The sequence below is a fragment of the Schistocerca cancellata genome, chromosome 1 (genome assembly GCF_023864275.1).
Source record: "Schistocerca cancellata isolate TAMUIC-IGC-003103 chromosome 1, iqSchCanc2.1, whole genome shotgun sequence".
Taxonomy (NCBI): domain Eukaryota; kingdom Metazoa; phylum Arthropoda; class Insecta; order Orthoptera; family Acrididae; genus Schistocerca; species Schistocerca cancellata.
The window spans coordinates 614,435,367-614,459,141 of record NC_064626.1 but is presented as its reverse complement, the minus strand read 5'-3'; the positions used below and the strand labels follow the sequence as shown (position 1 = coordinate 614,459,141).

At 40.6% G+C, this 23,775-nt stretch overlaps 1 protein-coding gene across 15 annotated transcripts in view; it reads left to right on the top strand.

Annotated features, from left to right (window-relative positions):
- LOC126182918 (RNA binding protein fox-1 homolog 3-like) overlaps positions 1 to 23,775 on the top strand; it is a 402,959-nt gene that overhangs the window by 302,051 nt on the left and 77,133 nt on the right. For 11 of the 15 annotated variants that reach the window (XM_049924900.1, XM_049924896.1, XM_049924893.1 and 8 more), the window contains 3 exons: positions 7,854 to 8,039; positions 10,159 to 10,212; positions 22,441 to 22,533. In XM_049924900.1, coding sequence (XP_049780857.1) covers positions 7,854 to 8,039; positions 10,159 to 10,212; positions 22,441 to 22,533 — 333 coding nt within the window. The remainder of the gene's footprint in view (positions 1 to 7,853; positions 8,040 to 10,158; positions 10,213 to 22,440; positions 22,534 to 23,775) is intronic. The other 4 variants (XM_049924903.1, XM_049924902.1, XM_049924904.1 and 1 more) reach the window with 1 other exon arrangement.

Sequence of the window (23,775 nt, the reverse complement as noted above, 5' to 3'; positions counted from 1 at the left end):
GGGTCAACAGAAATTAGGCACGTGTGCACTGGATACTGTACGAGAGGCTGCTATTCAGGTAGCTGACTGTGTGTGAGTAGAGTAAGATCAAAACAAGTTCCTCCTACAGCCGGGAATATTAAAACCCTTGTAGCTAACTGCCGAACCATTCGCAAAAAAGTGACAGTTTGAAGCGTTCTAAAAAGCAGAGGCACTCACATGCACTAGGCGCAGAAAGCTGAAGAAGTTCCAAGGTCGAAAAGATTGAGATGTTTGGGTAAAGTTCAAGCGTACATCTAAAGGATAGGCGAATGAGAAGTGGAGGCGGTGTATTTGTCGCAGTAGAGATAGAAACTGAATCTACATTTGAGATTTTTGGGGATGACTCAGTATCAGGGGATAATTGGAACCTTCCATTGACCACTAAACTAACATCCTGATGTAACCGAAGACTGTAGAGAGAACCTCAGTTCAGCAATACGTAAGTTACCGAATCATACTGTAATCATCGGAGGAGGCTATAATCATCCAACAATCTAGTGGGATAATTACATTATTTTTAGCTGCTGGCGTGAAAAGACGTCCTGCAAACAATTACTAAATACCTTCTCTGAAAACTACCTACAACAGATGGTTCGGAACCACACTCCTGATGAAAATATGTTATATTTAATGCCAACGAACAGATCTCACCTCTTTCAAGATGTTCCCATCGAAACTAGTATCAGTGACCATGAGGCAGTTGTAGCAATGGTTAGCGAAGAACTGAGGGCAGCTAAAAGAAGCAGAAAGATTTTTATGTTTAGTAAGCTAGATAAAGAAGCCTTAGTGTCATAACTCAGTAAATAACCTCAAACTTCTAGCTAAGACAAGAGTACGTAGAGGGACTGTGGTTCAAGGTTAAAAGAATAGCTGACCATGTTCTGGATAGAGTTGTACGAAGGAGGACAGTTAGTGATGGGAGGAAACCTCCGTGTTATACAGTCACCGTAAAGAAGCTCCTAGAGATTCAGTACGGCTTAATAGGTCTAAAAGAAAGCTTATGGCACCTTGCAGACAATATTAATAATTTGTTTTTGCAGACGATGCAGTTAACTGTAATGAAATATACTCTCTGGAAGAAGTCGTGAGAATGTCCAGTCAGATATTCATAAGTTGTCGAAGTTGCGCAAAGATTGGAAACTTGCTTTAAATATTAAAAAAATATTAAGATGTGCACTTCTTACAAAACGAAAAAAAACGTGGTATCCTAAGACTAAAGTATCACTTGGTCACAATTGGAATAGGTTAACTCGTGAAAATAGCTGTGTGTGACACATTGTCGATATATGAAATGAACATCGTCGTCAGTCGTAGGTGGCAGACAGCAATTCATTGGTTAGAATACTAGGGAGAAGTAGTCGGTTTGCAAAGGAGACTGCATATATCACATTCGTGCAGTCTATCCTACAATATATCCATACCAAATAGGAATAACGGGATATTGAACAGATACATAGGTCAGCACAAATGGTCACAGGTTTGTTCCATCAATGGGAAAATGCAACGAGTGCTGAAAGAACTGAATTAACAGACGCTTGAAGGTAGATGCAGACTATATCGTGGAAACCTAGAAAGTTTCTAGAACTAACTTAAAGTGTGAATTTAGGGATATATTAAAACCTCCTACGTATATCTCCCATAGGAATCGCGAAGACAAGATTATGATAATTACAGCACTCACAGAGGCATTTAAGCAATAATTTTTTCTGTCATTCGTATCAGAATAGAACGGGAGAAATCCTTAATAACGGGTACAATGAGGCGGACCCTCCGTCTGCCATGCCCCTAAGTGATTTTTAGAGCATAGATGTAGAGGACACACAGCGTTGGATGTGACTACAATTTTGACTATAATCACAGTCTGATACTGATAACTTGTTGTTGTAAAAACTGCGACTTCTCAGTCACTTACGAGTTGTAAGGTATGTTATATCTTGCCCATCTCTAGTAACGTCTATGCCGCAGCGTTACTTTCCAGTTCACTTACGCCTCCTCCATATTAATCATTGCAATGGTTTGTGCATTTTTTCATTGAAAAATTGAAAATAACTAGGACGTGGAAGCTTTTGTATTTGCTTCAGCTTCTTTTTCTCCTCCTCCATGCCACACTGTCACTTGTATCCATTTAAGTTTTTTTTAAATGAATTTATTAAGCAATTATATTCAAATTTTTGTTACGAATAGTACCAGGTTTCTATTCTTTGCGCATTTCAAGTTTTATCACTGAATTCTCCTTTTCACGTGATCTTTAATAATATCTGTAACCACGTCTTTACCCCAAGATGTTCGTGTGGAAGAGGATCTCCACAGCAATAGTTATTTTGCAGACAGAAGCTCACACAAATCCGGATATCCGCAGGTGTATCTGGGGATATCCGCAATGATAATTACTTTTTGATTAACTTGATGCCAGTGGTTTTGTACGACTTTCGTCAGATGGTTACCTGCGGTGAATGAACGCGATTACACGAAGCCGCACTGTTAGTAAAAAATGGTTCAAATGGCTCTGAGCACTATGGGACTTAAAAAAATGGTTCAAATGGCTCTGAGCACTATGGGACTTAACTTCTAAGGTCATCAGTCTCCTAGAACTTGGAACTACTTAAACCTAACTAACCTAAGAACATCACACACATCCATGCCCGAGGCGTAGCGGTCGCGCGGTTCCAGACTGTAGCGCCTAGAACCGCGCGGCCACCCTGGCCGGCACCCCCTTAGTCAGTTGTTGAACAAGTAGCTGAAAACTTGCAGTTTGCGGGAATTCTTGGAATCTTCGTAAGGTTCAGCGGAAGTCTTGTTTCTGGTCGTATCTTTTGTCTACGAACATTACTGAAAGCACGTTTATAAATTTATGTTTTGTAGATATAATGAAGCTAGGTGGCTACAGATGGTAAGAAATAAAACTGAGACAGTCGATTTGGAAGGATTTTGATTACGTATTTGCAAGGCAAGGAGAAAATCGAAGATATGTACGAAATAAGTACAAAATTTCTTCTCAACAATAGGTTTAAACATAAGTAAGCCATTGTTAAATGCAAAAAGAAAGGAGTTGAAATGTGAGCTCGCTGACACTGAAATATGTCCAAGCGTTAATTAGCAGCTAACTTCAGAGCTGAGAGCGACTCAGCAGACCAAAATTTGGGCCAGACGCAAATCTGTCTTCAGAGCTGTGGCGTACCGAACGGGTTAAAGTGCCTCAAAAAACTTCAATTTCTGCGGAATTCGAGTCAAAGACTTCTCGATACGGATACATTGTCTTAGCCACGCTTTCAAACGAATATGACAACACACATTACAGATCGTTCCTACCCCCCCCCCCCCCCCCCCCAGGGGGTCCGCAACTCCTTTGTGGATACGTGCGTAGCGAGCACGGGACCCCGAGCTAATGTGGCCTTCCTTCCTTTCCGGGCTGCATACCTTCCCTTTCCGCATCCTTCCCCATCCCGCATCTTCGCCCCTCCTCCCCTCACCACTGGCTCTTTGCTTCCCTTTCTCCCCATCTGGGAGTATGGTTTGTGCCTACGTCCGGAGACGGACGCTCGAAACTGTTCCAACTTCCTTGCTTTCGACACTTGCAAGTCTTCGTCCTTCCTCTGTCCTTTTCTTTTCCTTTCCTCTTCTCTTTGCCCTTTCCTCTTCTCTTTGCCCTTTTCTCTTCTCTTTGCCCTTTTCTCCGCTGTGGCGTTTGAGACCCCTCTTCTTTCCTTTCCCTTTCTCTTTTTTCCTCCCTGTGCGTGTCTGAAGGCCGACCCACGCATTTCCATGCGTAGCCGGTGACGGGGTAACGCGTAATTCCCCGCCCCGGGTAGACAGGTAGGACACGTACGTACCCCCTGGTAACGGCCAGGCCCAGGGAGGGGTGATTACCCGAGCTGATACCTTCCGAAAGTGCCGATTGGTCCCTCCGTCCGTTTGTCGGGAGGTGTGACCTGAGGTGTGAACAATCACCTAAGGCGGGAGTGCCCTCAGTGAGGGCCCCCACAAGGGAGGAGCGCGCCATCGGAGACGCCGGTAATCATGGGGGATTCTTCCGCAATGGTTTCCTCACCTTCCACTATGTCTGCTCACAAACTTAAGTTCACTGAGTCTCAGCCACAGACAGTTCTTCCATCGTTGCCACAGTTCCTTGTTGTTTCTCGGTCTGACGAAGGTCACGACTTCTCCACAGTCAACCCTTTCATTATTCAGAAAGGTGTCGACGCAATTGCAGGTCCTGTAAAGTCTTGTTCCCGATTACGGAATGGCACCCTGTTGTTAGAAACTAACAGTGCCCTCCAGGCACAAAAATTGTTGCGTACTTCTCTGCTCCACACCTTCCCTGTCCGGGTGGAACCACACCGTACCTTAAATTCCTCGCGTGGAGTCGTTTATTCACGATCCCTCGATGGATTGTCTGACGAAGAAATTCAGCACTACCTGTCTGACCAGGGCGTAACGGCTGTTCATAGAGTTATGAAAAGGGTTGACACGAACATCATTCCAACCCGCACTGTCTTCTTGACGTTTGACAAAGTTCAACTCCCATCGAAAATCAAAGCGGGCTATGAGATAATTTCCGTTCGCCCTTACGTCCCAAACCCTACGCGTTGCTATCGATGTCAGCGATTCAATCACACCAGCCAGTCCTGTTCCAATCCGGCCAAATGTGTTACGTGTGGCAAGGATGCCCACGAGGGTGCTTGTCCACCTCCATCCCCTCGCTGCATCAACTGTATGGGTGACCACGCTGCTTCCTCTCGAGATTGCCCCGTTTTTAAGGACGAAAAGCTCGTCCAGGAAATAAGAGTGAAGGAAAAGGTGTCGACCTTTGCTGCTCGAAAATTATTCGCCAGTCGACAGCCCACCGTGCCTCAGACAGGAAAATACAGCACTGTCCTTGCTTCTCCTCGGCCAACAAAGGAGGCGGCCACGCAAACTTGCGACCTCACCTTTAGTGCCACGGTCGTCAGATCGGCCAGCGCAAAGATCGCCCGTTCAACCTCACCACTTTCGCCTGCCCACTCTATGGTTCACCCTTCGTCGGGTTCTGCTAAATCTCGAGCCCAAAAGTCAGACACCAAGTCTTCGAAAAAAGAGCATACTCGTGAAGAGTTTTTACGTACCGCAACTTCACAACCATCGGTTCCTCCTTCATCTAAACATCATACTTCTAAGAAGGCTACAAAGAAACCCAGTTCCTCTCCTTCTCCGCCAAGGCGTGTCCCATCTACAGCACCACCTGGCGGAAATCGCCCTCGGCCGTCTTCTGTGTCGCCGAGGCGCACTGCTGGTGGCCGGTCAACCGGCCGATCGCTGGTGGCTGGAGCTGCTCCTGACCAACCTATGGATCAGGATCTTCTGCCTTCGGCTGAATGCCACTCCATGCTGTCGGTCGCAAGCTCTTGAGCAGTCGTTGAGTTGACAGCACCCTTGGTCACATTCCTTCATTTTCTGTTCACCCTATGTCCATTATCCACTGGAATATCCGCGGCATTCGAGCCAATCGGGATGAGTTGTCGATCCTCTTACGATCCTACTCGCCGGTCATCTTCTGTCTTCAGGAAACAAAGCTGCGTCCCCATGACCGCTTTGTTCTCCCTCATTTTCAGTCCGTCCGATATGACCTCCCCTCTGTTGAAGGCACTCCCGCCCATGGAGGACTCATGATTCTTCTCCATGATACTCTCCATTATCACCCAATCCCCTTAAACAGTTCCTTCCAAGCTGTCGCCGTCCACCTTTCCCTCTCTGGATACACGTTCACTCTTTGTACTGTATACATTCCATCGTCCACACCAATGGCACGAGCTGATCTCCTTCATCTTCTTGGTCAGCTTCCACCCCCCTATTTGCTGGTTGGGGACTTCAATGCCCACCACCCGCTTTGGGGATCTCCACATCCTTGTCCACGTGGCTCCCTATTGCTAGACGTCTTCCACCAAGCGGATCTAGTTTGCCTCAACACTGGGGTCCCCACATTTGTGTCTGCCTCCACGACAAATTTATCTCATTTGGACCTTGCGGTCGGTACTATTCCGCTAGCTCGGCAAAAATATTGGTACAAGGTTTCCTTTTGAATTTTGTATAATTGATTCATAGGTAGAAAATACTATTTTGAGTTTGTTGATTAATTTTTATTATTAGATTATGTGTGGATCTTTTTCCATGACTATGAATAGAGCTTTTAGTGTGATATTTATTTATGTTTTTCTTGATGTCATAACAGAGGGATATATGTACTCAGGTGGTGCAGTTAGAATACCCAACTCCTCAAACACAGTTTTATATTTAATTCATTTTTTGCATTTAGTTGTTTTTGTGGGTCCTTCCTGTATCTCGAATATTGTGGCCATAAACTATACCATAACTAAAGATTCAGTACACATAGGAAAAACATCCAATTACAAATCACCCGAAACTATGCACTCATGACAAGACTGTAAGGGTTAACATCCTGCATTCTCTTTGCAGCTTTGTGTATTCGCTCCACTTCAGCTATGCTGGTTACACCATTTGTGCAGTCATTGTATACATTCAATATGGCAGTTTTATTGTTAACTTTCAAACTGTTCGTTTTCTTCATGTTCAGCATTAGTATATTGCTTACTGATCAGTTACTAAATATCCCTTTGTGTTTCATTTGGTTTTTATCCTCTTGCCTCATCTTGCCTGAAAACCATTGATGTGTACCAAGAACAACAAAGATTCTAAGATGTGACCTCGAGGAACTAGTATAATAATGTATTTTGAATCTGGTTAGCATTTATTAAAAATTTCACTTTATGTAAGACACACATTCTCTATCCTCCACAGAACCACTCATTTGCTACATCTCTTCCACTAGCAATTGCCATTACGTAACCATTTTCAGTTTGACTAACAAATCAGGTGCAAAAGGCTTAGTTAGTCTGTTGCTGACACATTTGAATTTACACTTGAACAGGAATGGTAAAAGGAAATGTAGTTGTGGGATTCTGTCATCTACATTGATATTGTTTCTTGGGCAGAACACTAGTTAAGTTAGGGGAAGGGGGTGGGTGTGGCATGTGTGGTTTAAGGATAAATGATCTCTCAATGTTCAGATGACATTGACAAGAAGTTATTTATGAAAAACAACAGAAGAAGGAATACAAATGGTTGGAAGAATATTTGAATCCTTTTCCACCCTCTTGGACATATTCATTTATTTATGCAAAAGAGAGAGGCAGTTGTGTGAAACTGGTTCTACACCAAAACTATAAAGAATATGCAGGACTTCAACAAGGAACAGCTTACACATGTTGTCAGAAAAATTAATAAAGCTTCTGAGACAATGTGATTAGTAAAGTTACTAGCAGAAATGAGCTGGTATATCTAACACTTACTCTTTAAATTTAGCAGGACTAATAGTGGTACAAGGCAATGAAAGGATTGAACTTGTCACTACATGTAGAAAAGGTCACCAATGGTAACGACCTGGGTATTCTCAACTTCATAGACCATATACTACTTGAGAATGAATAGAGAATGTTGTAGAGAATTTTGTTATTTGCCAGAGACATGCGGTTGAACCATTAGAAACACAAGCGGTTTGTTAAGAAATAAATTTACCTGCATTTGACAGCAGGTGACGACAGTTATGAGCAATATGGCAGATACTTTAAAATTTTTGCCCACACTGCTCAAAGAGTAAAATAAAATGACCCAACAAAAAATGATACTTTCGATGAATAAAGTCAATGTTGTTTCAGTAGTATGTTTCCTCATTTTTAAGCTAATGTTTCATTGCAGACACCCCCCCCCCCCTCCCACCCCAACACACTCATCTGCTGCTATGTAGAATCTCTTCTTATTTCACTGTTTCTTTGTTACAGCAAACGGAACCGGAAGCAGAAACTCCTGCACCAGCTCCAGCACCTCAGGCAGCACCCGCAGCAACTGTACCTGTGACCACAGTTGCACTTCCAGGTGGAGAAGCTGGGAAAAACCAACCAAAGCGACTACATGTCTCAAACATACCCTTCCGTTTCAGGGACCCAGATCTAAGAGCGATGTTTGGGGTGAGTTACCAATCAGCGACGTTGCATTTTTCAACTGAATTTTGAAATAAAGCCAGAGGATAAGATCAACAAATTGTAGCATCATCCATTCACGGAAGACTTCTATGGAAACAAATTTTACATGTATGGAATATAACCATATAATTTATAACAATTGAACATCTTGTATTTTCATCCCTTGAACTGGCTTACAAGTATTTCACAACCGTTACAATTGTACGTCCACCACTTGTATAGCTAAATGAAAAAATTAACATCGTGGGATAAAAAATGTTACATTTTTGTGGTATTTATTTCCTTAGAAGTAAACGTCAAAAAACTTAGTTTTCGAGAATCTTGGGGGTTACTGGCAGGTAGAAAAAGATTTTTTTATCTACCTGTGATACATCTTGTCTTAATTGTTGAACTTTGAACTATGGTCAGTGTCATAATGAAGTACAAAATATAGCTTTATTCCAGTAAACTATGTAAGTTTGTTGAATGAGAGAAGAGCTCAGAGCAAGGAGAATGATGTGAGTTCATGTGAGGGTCACTTTGAAAGTTTGAAGAAGGTATTTGAAAGCATCATACAGTTTAGTGTAGTGTTGCAAGGTCAGAGAGATGTGACAGACAGACAGACAGACAGACAGACAGTTGTGCAAAATACTTTTCAACACACATTCTAAAAACTGTCTTCAGCAGCTAACTCGACAGCTTACACACAGTGGAAATATCTTAGATCTTGTAGCAATAAATAGGCTGCACGTTATTGACAATGTCAGTATAGCACCTAGGATTAGTGATCATGATGTCATTATAGCAACTATGATTACAAAAGTTAATAAATAAGTCAAGAAGGCTAGGAGAGTGTTTCTGTTAGATAGAGCAGATAAGCAGCTACTAGCATTTCACTTAACAGTGAATTGGCATCACTTAGTTCCTGTAAGATGGATATAGAGGAATTACGGGCAAAGTTTAAGCAGATTGTAAATCGTGATATGGAGAGTTATGTGGCTAGTAAGTGGGTAAAGGATGGAAAAGACCCACCATGGCTTAGTAATGGGATTTGGAGGATGCTGAGGAAGCAGAGGCTGTTGCATACTCAGTTCAAAAGGCTATGCACAAATGATGATGGTGGCAAGTGAAGGTTAGCAGAGATTCAAGCATCTGTGAAAAGATCTATTCACAAAGCATACAACAACCATGATTGTCACACCTTAGCAAAAGATCTGGCAGAGAACCCGAGGAAATTCTGGTCTTACGTAAAATCGTTCAGCAGATTTAAGGCTCCCATTCAGTGCCTTGTGGACCAGTCGGGTGTAGCAGCAGATGGTAGCAAAATGAAAGTCGAAGTTTTGAATTTCATGTTCAAAAAATCGTTCACAGAGGAGAATCATACAAACATATAGTAATTTGACCGTCAGACTGTCTCCCGTATGGAAAACATAGTAATAGGCATCCCTGGTGTAGAGAAACAACTGAAAGCATATAAATCATCAGGTCTGGATGAAATCCCAGTTTGATTTTATAAAGAGTAATCTACGGCATTGGTCCCCTATCTAGCTTGAGCTTATCAACCTCTTGCCCAGCACAAAGTCCAAAGCGTCTGGAAAAAGGTGCAGCAAAGAAAAATGTTATGGAAGGGGAAGAAAATTCAGTATCTTAAAAGTGCCAAAATAGATAAGAATACCAACACCAGTACAGTGAAATTCCTAAACTACAGACCAGTAGCAGGAGAAAAAGTAAACAGGAAGAACGTGTGCGATTTAGATCATATACTGCTATGAAATTGGCAGGAATTACCCAAAGCTCTGAAGTTGTCTCTCTCTCTTTTATTTTTGGAGTGGGTGGGGGCTCTATTATTGCACCCTATTCAGAACCTTTGTAATTCCAGACTTCCTAGTATATGTAATAGCTTCAGGTAATTTTTATATACATCTAGTGAAAAAAATTGTCTTTTAGTACTTTAGATTTACTGTGGTACAGCTTGTTTATAATTTTTGCCAAGTCCTGAGAGACTGTAATGTAGTGACACATGTATCTGATATGTGTTACAGAATGAAAGAAAAAAAAATTATCAACTTACTGTGTACTAATAAAAAACATTTTCATTTAGTATGTATCTTCATGTTTGTTGCAGCAATTTGGTCCCATTCTTGATGTAGAGATAATATTTAATGAGAGGGGATCTAAGGTAAGAACTATCTTTTCATTCATATTTATCTCTCTCTCTCTCTCTCTCTCTCTCTCTCTCTCTCTCTCTCTCTCTCTCTCTCTCTAACTCTCATATTCTGAGTCATCTTGAAAAGAGCTCTATTAATTTTGAGGAATGCACTGTTGTAAAGAATGGACATAATTTTACCTAAAACATGGCATAACTTTCAAATGTTGTATCTAGCTTTTCATATAAGTTTTTTTTCTGGTTTTCCCTCCAATATTTCAATGATTGTCATCTCCATTGTAGTGCATGTTGTACACTGTCACAGAACTATTGCACAAGTAGGTAAAAGCAGTGTGTCATTGTTTCCCTATTTAATTGACATTGGAACAATCATTTGTAAGTTATGTCTGTGAATGTCTATGAGATTGCTGGCAAAGTTAAAAGCAGAGTAATTATTATATTCAGTAATTTCTTGAGAAAATAAATTTGAAATGCATAGATTTATTAGTCATTTGATGGTGAAGAGAGACTTATCTATAATTAAATGAAAAATTTTGGTCACAAAGTCTAAAAATAGTAGAATATTCCTTTGCCAGCTATGTACCGAGTTCTTGATCATACTTCTTTGTGTCTGCCATTGCGTGTTCATTAATAATGTTTTACAATTATATAACTTTAATTACTGTTCAGACAGTTTTTTGTACCAAAATGTGGAAGAGCAGTGACTCTGGAGCAAATAAATGAAATGTACCACAAAATCGTTGAATATTTGTAACTGAATGTAACTGTTTGTTTGATATTACATGGCCATGAAGCAAAATTTTTCTTCATTCTTCTCAATCATAACTGGCCGAGGATGGTTTTTATGGTATATTTTATTAGTCTTGCTCCATGTATCATCCCATCTGCCAATGTGGAATGCTTTCAGAAATCATTCATAAAGTAATATGGTCAGTTGGTTTATAGCAAAAGGCAACTGTTGTGTTGTAATCATAGGGCTTTGTGTACAACAGAAATATAAAAAATAAAAAAAAGAACTTACTAGCACATGTATCTGATGTGCTATAATCCACTGAAAGTTATACATAATTTCTGCAGTTGTGATGTAAATTTAAGAGCCTGCTCTGCCAAACTCATGCGATTCCATATCCTGTAAGTATCATAGTAAAAGTTTGTTTTTGATGTATTCCTCTTTTCTGTGTACAAATCATAACTTTATCCGTGCAACTGTTGTTAACGCTACTGTGAACGTTCTTGCGTATCTTTAGTATTGTTAGCTCCAGTTGCAGCTCTTGATATTATATAATTTTGTACTTCATGCAACACTTCGTTCTTGATTTGTAGCAAAAATATTAAAAGTATGAACGCTTTTTCTGCATAACATACTGCCCGACAGGCAAATGTTGTGTGCCTGTAGGACTTCTTAATAGTGTGGTAGCTACCATTGATTTTTATGAAATAATATTTTGTAATGTTATCTCTGAAGTAACAGGGCTGTATGTTTACCAGAGTACTTAAAACGGAACATAGATATAATAATGTGTGGTTTGAATGTAGCATACATTAGTTATAAAAGAACAGGTACACATTGATAGTATCTCAAAGTTTTATGTAATAGAATATTATTCTGACACCCTACTTTTCTTTGTTACTGCTTCTTGTTGGCACTTCCTTTGTGACAAGGCATTTCTTTTTACTGTTGGCACCATAGGAAACAGTTAATTTAGATTGCAGTGAATGTTTAGTTATTTTCACAAAGCTATGTTTGCAGCTACTGTCTAATGGAAAGTCTTGTGATGCAGTCATTTTTTCATTGTCTTCATTATCATCATCATAACCATTATTATTATTATTATTATTATTATTATTATTATTGTCACACACTTCACTATCACCACTTCTACTAATATAGTTTTTTTTATTGCGTTTGTACGGAATTGGGGTATCCTTTTTGTGAACGCTGCACTGAAATACATGTAGCAAGAGATGATGTATCAAAGCATGCAAGAAAACCATCACTTTGACATGTACAGTTTGTGAAAGAACTGCATTTTTTTGTTGGGATCTGGGGGAAAAAAATGCAAATGCATGGTTGAAAAGTAATGGCCTGAGCCTGAAGTAAGATACTAAATGTGCTCTCAGGTTTTTTTGTGATATGTGATGATAAAGAGAAATTTTATCAGTAATACTGCTCTGTATGTTTTGAATGCCTCATATTAGGCACATTACTCTTTTGTATATAAAAATAATTTCTCAGCATCTGTGAATCTTGCAGCTTTTATCACAGCTTTAGCTTTAGACATATTAATAGTCATTTACACAAAACTTGATTCTTTCCTTAGTGGAGGAAAGCTAACTTTGCCATTATCAAACTGCTTATTTTCTAGTGAATTATAAATAACTCATTTATCAGTCAGTGTACTATTCTTGCTGGTTTTAGTTTCCTCTGTTGTTAGTTCTATATATGGAAAAGATGTAGTTAAGATTTGTGCCACATGGGTTAATTCTGGTACTGTTTATTTACTTATGGGGTGTATACTGACTAGTCTTTGATTTTGTAAGACAACATGAAACAAAAATATCTGTGACAGGAAAATTAAAACTTTCTAGACATGTAAAAGGAACTGTCTGAAGTTTTTCTTACTTGGTATTATGTTACCATTTAATATTAAAGAAATAGAGAAACTGTTTGTAGAGTGGAACAGCTAATTGTTCAAAGTGGCAGAATTGAGCAGTTAACCTTTTTTTCCATTGAAATGTATACTATTGGCATAAATGCGGAGCCATATGATTTATGCAGATACCTGTGTTCATTTTGGTTCTTTGTGATATCAAAAACGGTGCCACTGGTACATACAGAGGTAATTGTGCACCAGAGAGATCTAAATGCTGCAGATCACTGCCAGCTTGTGTATGAAATCTCTCCCTCACTGTAATGCAGTTTGCTGCCCTATCAAATTCTTATTGCACTTACATTTGTTGTTTTGTGGGATTGCTTCCCATTCATATTGAAATGAGGAGGAGAAATGGAAAAGGAAGCTGGGACAGGAGTTAATAGTTCGTGAGAAGTCTTGCACTTCTCAAAAAACCAACAATAAGCTGATGGCAAAGCCAGATGGCTTCCTGCACTTTAGGAGTCTTTAATATCCCACTCATCCCCGCTTAAAAATGTTAAGTTTCTGTGTGGAGTAACAAATATGCAGGTCAACTGAAAAGCAGGATGATATTGTTTTTATATCCTTATATTGTCACAAATGGTATCTGTGACACCATAGAACACAAGTTTCTTTCATCTAGGTGCAATTTCTCTGCCTTTTATCAGGTTTTTGCTCTGATTGACAACAGTTTGAAACACTCTAAACTTCCAAATGTGGAAGACTGAGGGACGTCATCACTGATGTTAGGCCACCTCAACTGTAGAGGCTTTAGACCTAGCAATACAAAGCTTAATTTATTTAAGAAAATACATAGACACCTGGAGGTCTGCTGTTGGCCTGGATTCATGCCTGTTGATCATTGAAAAGGATCTAAGAATCTTTTATTGTAAGGAAAGCTTTAGTTACTTCAGTCATCGAAGGGGTTTAATGAGGAATCAAGTTCAGCAGAGTAGTCATCCATGCATTCTTCTGACACTTTGAAGTGAGGGAAGGAGTGAGCGATGAAAGAGAAAGGAACTTTGTGGCTGCTTGAATTTTTAAGTGAAGAAAACAAGGAGTTCTGTAATGACATTCTAAGTGATTAACAATGTATGTAGGGATTGGACTTGCATCACAATTGGTGGCTCAACATATACATCATCTCTGACGCTGAAAAATGATAAAAAGTCTGTCTGATGTGGTTACCAAATAATTGTTACGGTAGCTGAAAGTTCTTACCATTCTCAATAGGGAACAGAAGAATAAACAAAGGACTTGTTTAAAAATCTTGCTGATCCTCCCCCCCCCCCCCCCCCCCCCACACACACACACACACACACACACACACACACACACACACACACTTACATACCTTAGATCAGTTAGCTTCTTCACACTAAATTTATCCTGTTTTAGTTGATTGACAACTGTCTCAGTGTAGAGGATAATGACAAAATATATCACGTAGTTTTACATGTTGTCTTGATAATTTAGCAACAGAACTTCACTCAAAGCAACAATTTTATCATTCACACTTGTCTTTGACTGCTGGAAACAATATCGTGAGACTTCAGAATATTTTTGTAGATACACATGTGCATAGTGATACATGAGGCAAATAAGTGTCACAGTAATCATTCTAAAATGTCTTACAAATCAACCAGTAGGCTATTTTCAGTAATCACGTATATGTTTTTGATTTTGTGTAGAAAACTGAAGTATATATAAAACAAAAACAAAAAAAATAAATAAATGGCTGTTCTAGGGAAGTGATAAACATTCGTTTTATCTTCTTGCTAGAAGTTATATAAGACACAATACACATGACTGTAATGGACTGGTTTGTTTACAGCTTTTGAGACAGTCAGTTACTAAAATGTGAAACCTAGTCCTATGTGATAAACTTAATATTAATTGACGATGATGTACATTCATTTGCCAGATCTTGTCTTAGTTTAATTACAATGTAGTTCTCTCAAGTGTGGAAATCTCAGACTCTGTGATGTGTAAAATGTTAGATTCACGAAACGTAAAGACTCTCCAAAGTGTAGAAAAAAAATAGTTCTGATGAGAGAATAGGTAATAGTGAAGCCAAAGGCTTATCAGTGCCTCATTCAGAGTTGTTCGTGATTGTTAGTGTAATAGCTTAATACACTCCTGGAAATTGAAATAAGAACACCGTGAATTCATTGTCCCAGGAAGGGGAAACTTTATTGACACATTCCTGGGGTCAGATACATCACATGATCACACTGACAGAACCACAGGCACATAGACACAGGCAACAGAGCATGCACAATGTCGGCACTAGTACAGTGTATATCCACCTTTCGCAGCAATGCAGGCTGCTATTCTCCCATGGAGACGATCGTAGAGATGCTGGATGTAGTCCTGTGGAACGGCTTGCCATGCCATTTCCACCTGGCGCCTCAGTTGGACCAGCGTTCGTGCTGGACGTGCAGACCGCGTGAGACGACGCTTCATCCAGTCCCAAACATGCTCAATGGCGGACAGATCCGGAGATCTTGCTGGCCAGGGTAGTTGACTTACACCTTCTAGAGCACGTTGGGTGGCACGGGATACATGCGGACGTGCATTGTCCTGTTAGAACAGCAAGTTCCCTTGCCGGTCTAGGAATGGTAGAACGATGGGTTCGATGACGGTTTGGATGTACCGTGCACTATTCAGTGTCCCCTCGACGATCACCAGTGGTGTACGGCCAGTGTAGGAGATCGCTCCCCACACCATGATGCCGGGTGTTGGCCCTGTGTGCCTCGGTCGTATGCAGTCCTGATTGTGGCGCTCACCTGCACGGCGCCAAACACGCATACGACCATCATTGGCACCAAGGCAGAAGCGACTCTCATCGCTGAAGACGACACGTCTCCATTCGTCCCTCCATTCACGCCTGTCGCGACACCACTGGAGGCGGGCTGCACGATGTTGGGGCGTGAGCGGAAGACGGCCTAACGGTGTGCGGGACCGTAGCCCAGCTTCATGGAGACGGTTGCGAATGGTCCTCGCCGATACCCCGGGAGCAACAGTGTCCCTAATTTGCTGGGAAGTGGCGGTGCGGTCCCCTACGGCACTGCGTAGGATCCTACGGTCTTGGCGTGCATCCGTGCGTCGCTGCGGTCCGATCCCAGGTCGACGGGCACGTGCACCTTCCGCCGACCACTGGCGACAACATCGATGTACTGTGGAGACCTCACGCCCCACGTGTTGAGCAATTTGGCGGTACGTCCACCCGGCCTCCCGCATGCCCACTATACCCCCTCGCTCAAAGTCCGTCAACTGCACATACGGTTCACGTCCACGCTGTCGCGGCATGCTACCAGTGTTAAAGACTGCGATGGAGCTCCGTATGCCACGGCAAACTGGCTGACACTGACGGCGGCGGTGCACAAATGCTGCGCAGCTAGCGCCATTCGACGGCCAACACCGCGGTTCCTGGTGTGTCCGCTGTGCCGTGCGTGTGATCATTGCTTGTACAGCCCTCTCGCAGTGTCCGGAGCAAGTATGGTGGGTCTGACACACCGGTGTCAATGTGTTCTTTTTTCCATTTCCAGTAGTGTATGAGTAATGATAGCTTTCCTCTTAACTATTAGAATGAAACACTTGCTGAATAGAGCACATAATGGGAACGGAACAGTAGAACAACAGTGTCTGCATTGAAATATTAATCCTGTCTGTTGTTTTTGATGGCATCTGAAGTGTCCCATCTTCCGTAGACATTGTGTGGTGACCACATTTCCAATACAATGAATGTAGATCATTGTTGGTGATTTCTGCTTTATGAACATTAGGTATGGTCCAGTGCATAATTCTCTGCCTAACGAATCGTCTTCCAATGCTCGAGGTACCTGTAGATGCTTTAATAACTTAGAAAGCAGTTTGTCCTAACAAGCTCAACAAGTCTTAACTGTTAATGCATAGCCATGCAAAGCCATTTCATGATGTCGTCAAGAGTGCTACCCCAATTACAGAGCTGTTCAAATTTATAATGTGGGTCTTTTAGTGAAGAAGAGTTGATGCTGTTTGTTTTATTTAGTCTAAAGCCCACAAGCTCTCGAATTTAGTCCCCGTTTTCCATTAGTTGTTTTTATGATTTTGAATTTTTGTCGTGCCTCTGTACATCCTAGTATAGTAATGATTAGATCTTGGTAAAACCATAGTATCAGAGAAACAAATTCGATATGCTATTGCTGATATATCCGTACTCCCCCAGACAACAATTGCTTATTCCTGCTTATGGTGGGTGTTAATGTTTTTTTCTTTTTAGTTCCTACGTAGACTTGACTAAAAGTGCAAGGGATTTAATATATTTGTGCTGTGGCAATGGCAAGTGTGGCTGTTTGACTGTATTAAAATATTTGCTCACTATTCGTTTTGGTTTAAACACCTTGTCAATACTGCGTTTTCTGAGGATTTTACTGATACAACCTTAACAGTTTCTACAGATGGGAGGAAAACTTTCTCCTTAGTTAGTTCTTTTTCAATAGAAGCTGCAGACCTTTTTAGGGTGTAGTGCCCTATTTCTCTCTTTGTCGAAGTAGCCATTTCTTCTGAAGGCAGTTTCTAAATGGTACAGCTTGTCCACCAAGTACAGTGGTTCACAGGTACTAAATAAAATGAACAGCGCCAACTCTTCCCCACTACAATATCTGAAATGTTTTTGGCATGGCTCCATGATCTTGGGCAGTGATCTGATGACGTCACGAACCAACCATTGCACGGTTACATATGATGAGGTAAGCTTGCCGAGCTTGTTTGAGGCTGTAACCACTTTTAAAGTCATTAAGGCCTCTGAAGGCTTCCCCATCATTGGCAGACAAAATGTAATGTTGGCAGAGAATTACATCTTTGACCATCACCTAATGCTCATAAAACAAAAATCACCAATAACGCAAATACCAGCCATGAAAACTTGCAGTCTGTAATGAAAAGAACTTTTTTAAGTTTTAAATTTCTTTAAAAATGATTGACTAGTTTTGGTCAGGTTTGGGAAACCTTAATTCACCAGATAATGGAAAATGAAACAACAAAACGGGGCATATTTACACTGGCAATACTCTGAATACTGCTACGGCATTGATTATGGGAGATAATAATGCAGAACATCAAGCTCCATAAGCCTTGCTAATTACCTGTTACAGTGGTGACTTAAAAGTGGAAATAACACCTAAAGCTATACTTTTATTTGTGAGAGTTAACGTTTTGATACTTACTTACTTAGGCAGCAGCTATTACAATAACTTCTCTTCTTCTGCCAAGAGCAAAGTCATTGAACAGTAGGCTTCCTCTTGTCACAGTTAATATTTTTGTGACTGCTATTGTAAGATCTAAAGATCTATACTGATGCAAACACTCCTTACTTGCTTTATGAAAGGACACGCCAACTAGGTTAGTAAGCTCTGATGATGTGACACAGAAAAGATACGTGGTAACTTGGCTGCAATGTTTTTCAATATGCAGTAAATTAGCATAATTGAGACAAATTTTTCTCTCTGGTGCATAATATTTATCACATATATTTAAGTATTTTACAGGATTAGCCACAATAAACAGTTCACATTTACTTCATATGGGATTTGTTATACAGGGTGAGTCACCTAACGTTACCACTGGATATATTTCGTAAACCACATCAACTACTGACGAACCGATTCCACGGACCGAACGTGAGGAGAGGGGCTACTGCAATTCTTTAATACAAACCATACAAAAATGCATGGAAGTATGGTTTTTAATACAAACCTACGTTTTTTTAAAATGGAACCACATTAGTTTTGTTAGCACATCTGAACATGTAAACAAATACGTAATCAGTGCCGTTTGTTGCATTGTAAAATGTTAATTACATCCAGAGATAGTGTAACCTAAAGTTGACGCTTGAAACCTCCGATGTTCAGTTGCGTGTTGTAACAGAAACGGACCACGGTTGGCGAGCAGCATCTGCAGGGGCATGTTTACGATGACGACCGTGTTTAAGAGTGTGGCTGTAGTGCACTGTTGTGGTTTGATCTAGCTGTCGCAGTGTCCGCATGTAGCGCTTGCTGCTATTGTTACTCTGCATTTGTTTCCGCATGCAGACCAACTGTAGCACACCGTGTTACCAGATGTCTGTGATAGTGTAGTGTTGTAGGAACTGTGACCTTGGTGAATTCGAACTCTTAAAAGGCGGAGATGATACTCATCTATGGCGAGTGTCGACGAAATGCAGCTGAAGCCTGCAGGGTGTATGCAGAACGGTACCCGGACAGAGAGCATCCAATGTGCCGCACATTGCATACATCTACCGCCAACTGTATGCAACAGGTATGGTCGTAGCATGCAAACGGGTCCGTAACAGGCCCATCATAGGAGAAGCGGGTGCAGTTGGCGTGTTAGCTGCTGTTGCCATGAACCCACACATGAGTACACGGGACATTGCGAGAGCCGGTGGACTGAGTCAAAGTAGTGTCATGCGCATACTGCATCGTCACCGCTTTCACCCGTTTTCACCCGTTTCATGTGTCGCTACATCAGCAATTACATGGTGATGACTTTAATCATCGAGTGCAATTCTGTCAATGGGCATTAACAGAGAATGCGTTGCAGTTTTACCTGTTTACCGATGAAGCGGGTTTCACAAACCACGGGGCAGTGAATCTACGGAACATGCATTACTGGTCCGTGGACAATCCTCGCTGGCTCAGACAGGTAGAGCGACAGCGACCGTGGGCTGTAAATGTATGGTGCGGAATCATTGGCAACCACTTCATTGGTCCTCACTTTATTGCAGGGGCCCAAACAGCTGCAACATACATCGCGTTTCTACAGAATGATCTGCCAACGTTGCTCGAAAATGTCCTACTGAAAACGCATCGACGTATGTGGTATCAGCATGATAGTGCACCTGCACATTCTGCAATTAACACTAGGCTGACCCTTGACAGGATGTTCGACGGGCGTTTCATAGGACATGGAGGACGCATAAATTGGCCAGCCCGTTCTCCTGATCTTACACCTCTGGACTTCTATCTGTGGGGTACGTTAAAGGAGAATGTGTACCGTGATGTGTCTACAACCCCAGAGGATATGAAACAACGTATTGTGGCAGCCTGCGGCGACATTACACCAGATGTACTGCGGCATGTACGACATTCATTACGCCAGAGATTGCAATTGTGTGCAGCAAATGATGGCCACCACATTGAACATATATTGGCCTGACATGTCGGGACGCACTCTATTCCACTCCGTAATTGAAAACGGAAACCACATGTGTACGTGTACCTCACCCCTCATGGTAATGTACATGTGCGTCAGTGAAAAAGAGCAATAAAAAGGTGTTAGCATGTGGACGTAATGTGCTGTTCCAGTCTCTTCTGTACCTAAGGTCCATCACCGTTCTCTTTGGATCCCTACGCAATTCGCTGCTCTCCGATACACACGATCGAATAGCGGAGGAGTGGTACTCAAGCGTCAACTTTAGGTTACAATATCTCCGGATGTAATTAACATTTTACAATGCAGCAAATGGCACTGATTACGTATTTGTTTGTATGTTCAGATGTGCTAACAAAACTAACGGGGTTCCATTTTAAAAAAAACGTAGGTTTGTGTTAAAAAACATACTTCCATGCATTTTTGTATGGTTTGTATTAAAGAATTGCACTAGCCCCTCTCCTCATGTTCGGTCTGTGGAATCGATTCATCAGTATTTGATGTGGTTTACGAAATATATCCAGCGGTAATGTTAGGTGACTCACCCTGTATACTGACATTCTTCAGTAGACATCAATTTTTTTCTTAATTCATAAATGATGATTTGTTTTTGTAACAGTACACTTACCTTCGCATGCAACATAAAAAGTCTTTGTAATTTATTTATTTATTTATTTATTGATTACAATGAGGGCAAAGTATTTCAGTTTACTGATAAATGGGTCTTAAAAACTTTTTTTTATCATAGTATCTACATAGCTCTCACAGAAGTAGATAAAGCACCTGTGTCAGCAGTATGAAAGCCTGTGCCACTTTTTGCCGAAAGGTAATTTTATTGACCTGAAGGCATTGATCACTTACATGTAACTCAACTGTGTGAAAATATATGTACACATAAAACAAATGAAAGGTATTCAGCCTGAGTTATCATCAGTATTCTTTAACCTGCAGGTGTTTGGTTGTGGGACAGCTTTATGCATTAACAGCATTCATATTAGTTCACTTTAAGCAGGAGCTATTGACTGTTGATAACTTGACTTGTTTTGCATTTTTCTTTGGCAGATTGAATGCATTTGTATCAAAAATTTGCTAGTTTTAATGTTGTGTTTCTAAAACAATATGCAAGCATGGTGGTTACGTATCTAGAGCATAAAAGTGACTTGTCTGTCTTGGTGAAGCTGATAGTCCTGTCTTGTTTGTTTGGCCTAAATTGATTATCATGTCATAATAATGGACAAAGACATCAAAGCAAAGTTTGAACTGAGTGACTTTTCAGTAGAAATTAAAAATAGTTTTCTCTCTGTATAAAGATTTCCAGTACTGGTAATATTTGCAGTGGTTGGTTTGCCTGTATTGGCATGCCTCATGATTGACTGGCTTGGCCTCTATCTTTGGAGAACCATAATATATTACTACTTCCACATCCTTTCTCCACCTGTCTAGCTGTTCCATACAGCCACTCAAATGATGTTTGCCAACATTGGCAACTCCTCACAGCCTTTGGTACGTGCAATCCATCTTGTGCTGAGTGGCAGTATGTTTTGTGCATGAGCTGCGTGTTCAGTAGAAATGACACTTCTGCCTCTGCACAATGTAGCCTCGTTACTGCAAAAAATTTGCACCTACATTGAGGGAGGCTGTTGAAATTTGCAGATAATCCATTTTGTTTCCCTGCTTATTACTCCTTTTAGCAATATGTGTTATGTGACTGCTAGTAGTACACAAGTCCTCCGGAATTGTGTTCATCTTGAAATTATAGAAATCTACATAGTTCCAAAATAAGTCATCAGTAACCTCATTCATTGGTTGTAGATATTGTCTTTGACCAACCAGCTTCCCTCTCCCCATCTGGCAGAGGAAAAAGAAAGGGGAGTGGGAGTGAAATGACATGCAAAAACAATCCTTTTACCTTATTCACCATTGGCTTGCATGATGTGGGATGGTAGATTGAGTACTAAGATAGTTCAAGTACATTTCACTCATGATAAAGTAATTGTTTTAAAAATTACTTATATATATTGGCTAAATTTGAGCGTGACTGAAACAGACATTTGACTGGTTTCTTCTGCTCACGCTGATTTGTTTCCTTTTACTTTCAATAAAACTAAGCATGCAGTCACTCAAGCCTTGTATTCTGGCACTGTGACAGTTTCAGTTTCAGTTCACTATAGAATGTGTGCCATTGTACACAATGATGATTTAGTGGACTGAAAGACAAATCTTGAAACAAAAGCACTATGAATTTTCTGAATAACAGTCCCTACTTTCCCACCACCTCTGTTCTGAAAATCAGAAAAAATATATATATTACTATAAATTTGTCTACAGAACTCTATGCATACATGTTAATTTTTGTTGCACGTTGTTTTTTGAGCGACGCCAGTTTTTAATGCATGTTTTGTCTGTCTGCATGCAGGGATTCGGTTTTGTAACATTCGCAAATAGTGCTGATGCGGACCGAGCACGAGAGAGGCTACACGGCACCGTGGTTGAGGGAAGAAAGATAGAGGTGTGCATGATCTCTATGATTTACAAAAGAAGTTTTCTGTGGTAGCACTCATTTTTAACTGTAACAAAATTACCTCTCTCTTCCATTCTTTTATTCCAATTTCCACAGTGCATATCCTGCTAACTTTGGATACCTTAACCACTGAAATATCATGTATTTTTCTGTCCGTCAGTCTTGCTGCGCTTCACTGCATTCCAATTCACAAGAATCAGTTTCTTCTGGGCCATGGTTAACTACACGTTTGCCTTTAAGAAGCATATTCCTAAGTTGTAAATCCGTATTAACCATTTAAATCCTATAGGGGCTCTTACTTCATTTCCCAGAGCTCAGTAGGCTTCTTAATATGTTGGAGAGTTGCATTGTGTCATAGAGCAGTTTTCCTTTCAGTGTGATCTCAGGTATTTCACCTCTGCTTCTAGGCAATTATGTATTCATGAAAGCTTGTAGTTGATGACAGTGAGGGGTAGAAGCATGGAATAACTGTCTATATACAACTCTCTAAAGCTTCTTGGACAAATATTTTCAGAGCCTCTATTGTGCTAGCTTTGGACTGGTTCTTTTTATTGTGTGAAGCTACTATAGAAGTGGACATCACTGCCACTTTTGTGTAAATGTTTGTAGTGGTCGGAATTTTGATGGGCGCATTAAGCTTCATTTGTGTATGTTATAGTGACACGGCACATTACTTCATTTATTATTTTTATTTATGTGTGTAATAAGTATCTCCTCATCCAGACAGTACATCACCATACCAGATGGCAGGATCAGTTAAATTTTTTTTTTTTTTTTTTTTTTTTTTTTTTTATGTTTTCGATCTTTTACAGTGGCACTTTGTACGGTTTGTCTCAAGGTTCTGCGCATAAAAACAAATAAAAAAATTCTTAAGTCGTAAATGTAGTGTAATGGAGTGGTTTTTCAGTAATTGTTATTCATTCGAAGCTGGAAATAACATTTGCTGAAATAACTCTTAATGAAACTTTTCTATGTGATTGGGATTCTGAGAAGTGCAGTATGACTTAAATGACACCAAACAAAATATTTCTTGCTACAAACATGGCAATAATTTTGTTTGTGTGTTATCCTTAACCCCTTTTATACCTCCGTCCATATAATGGATTTCCCACTTCAAGAAAAGGGAAGAAAAGTATGTTCCCATTGCATTATGAGCCTGTAGTGTTTGTAGCTCGCATAGCAGGTGACATACTTTTCTCTGACACTACAGTTCCTACAGTTGTGTGTCTG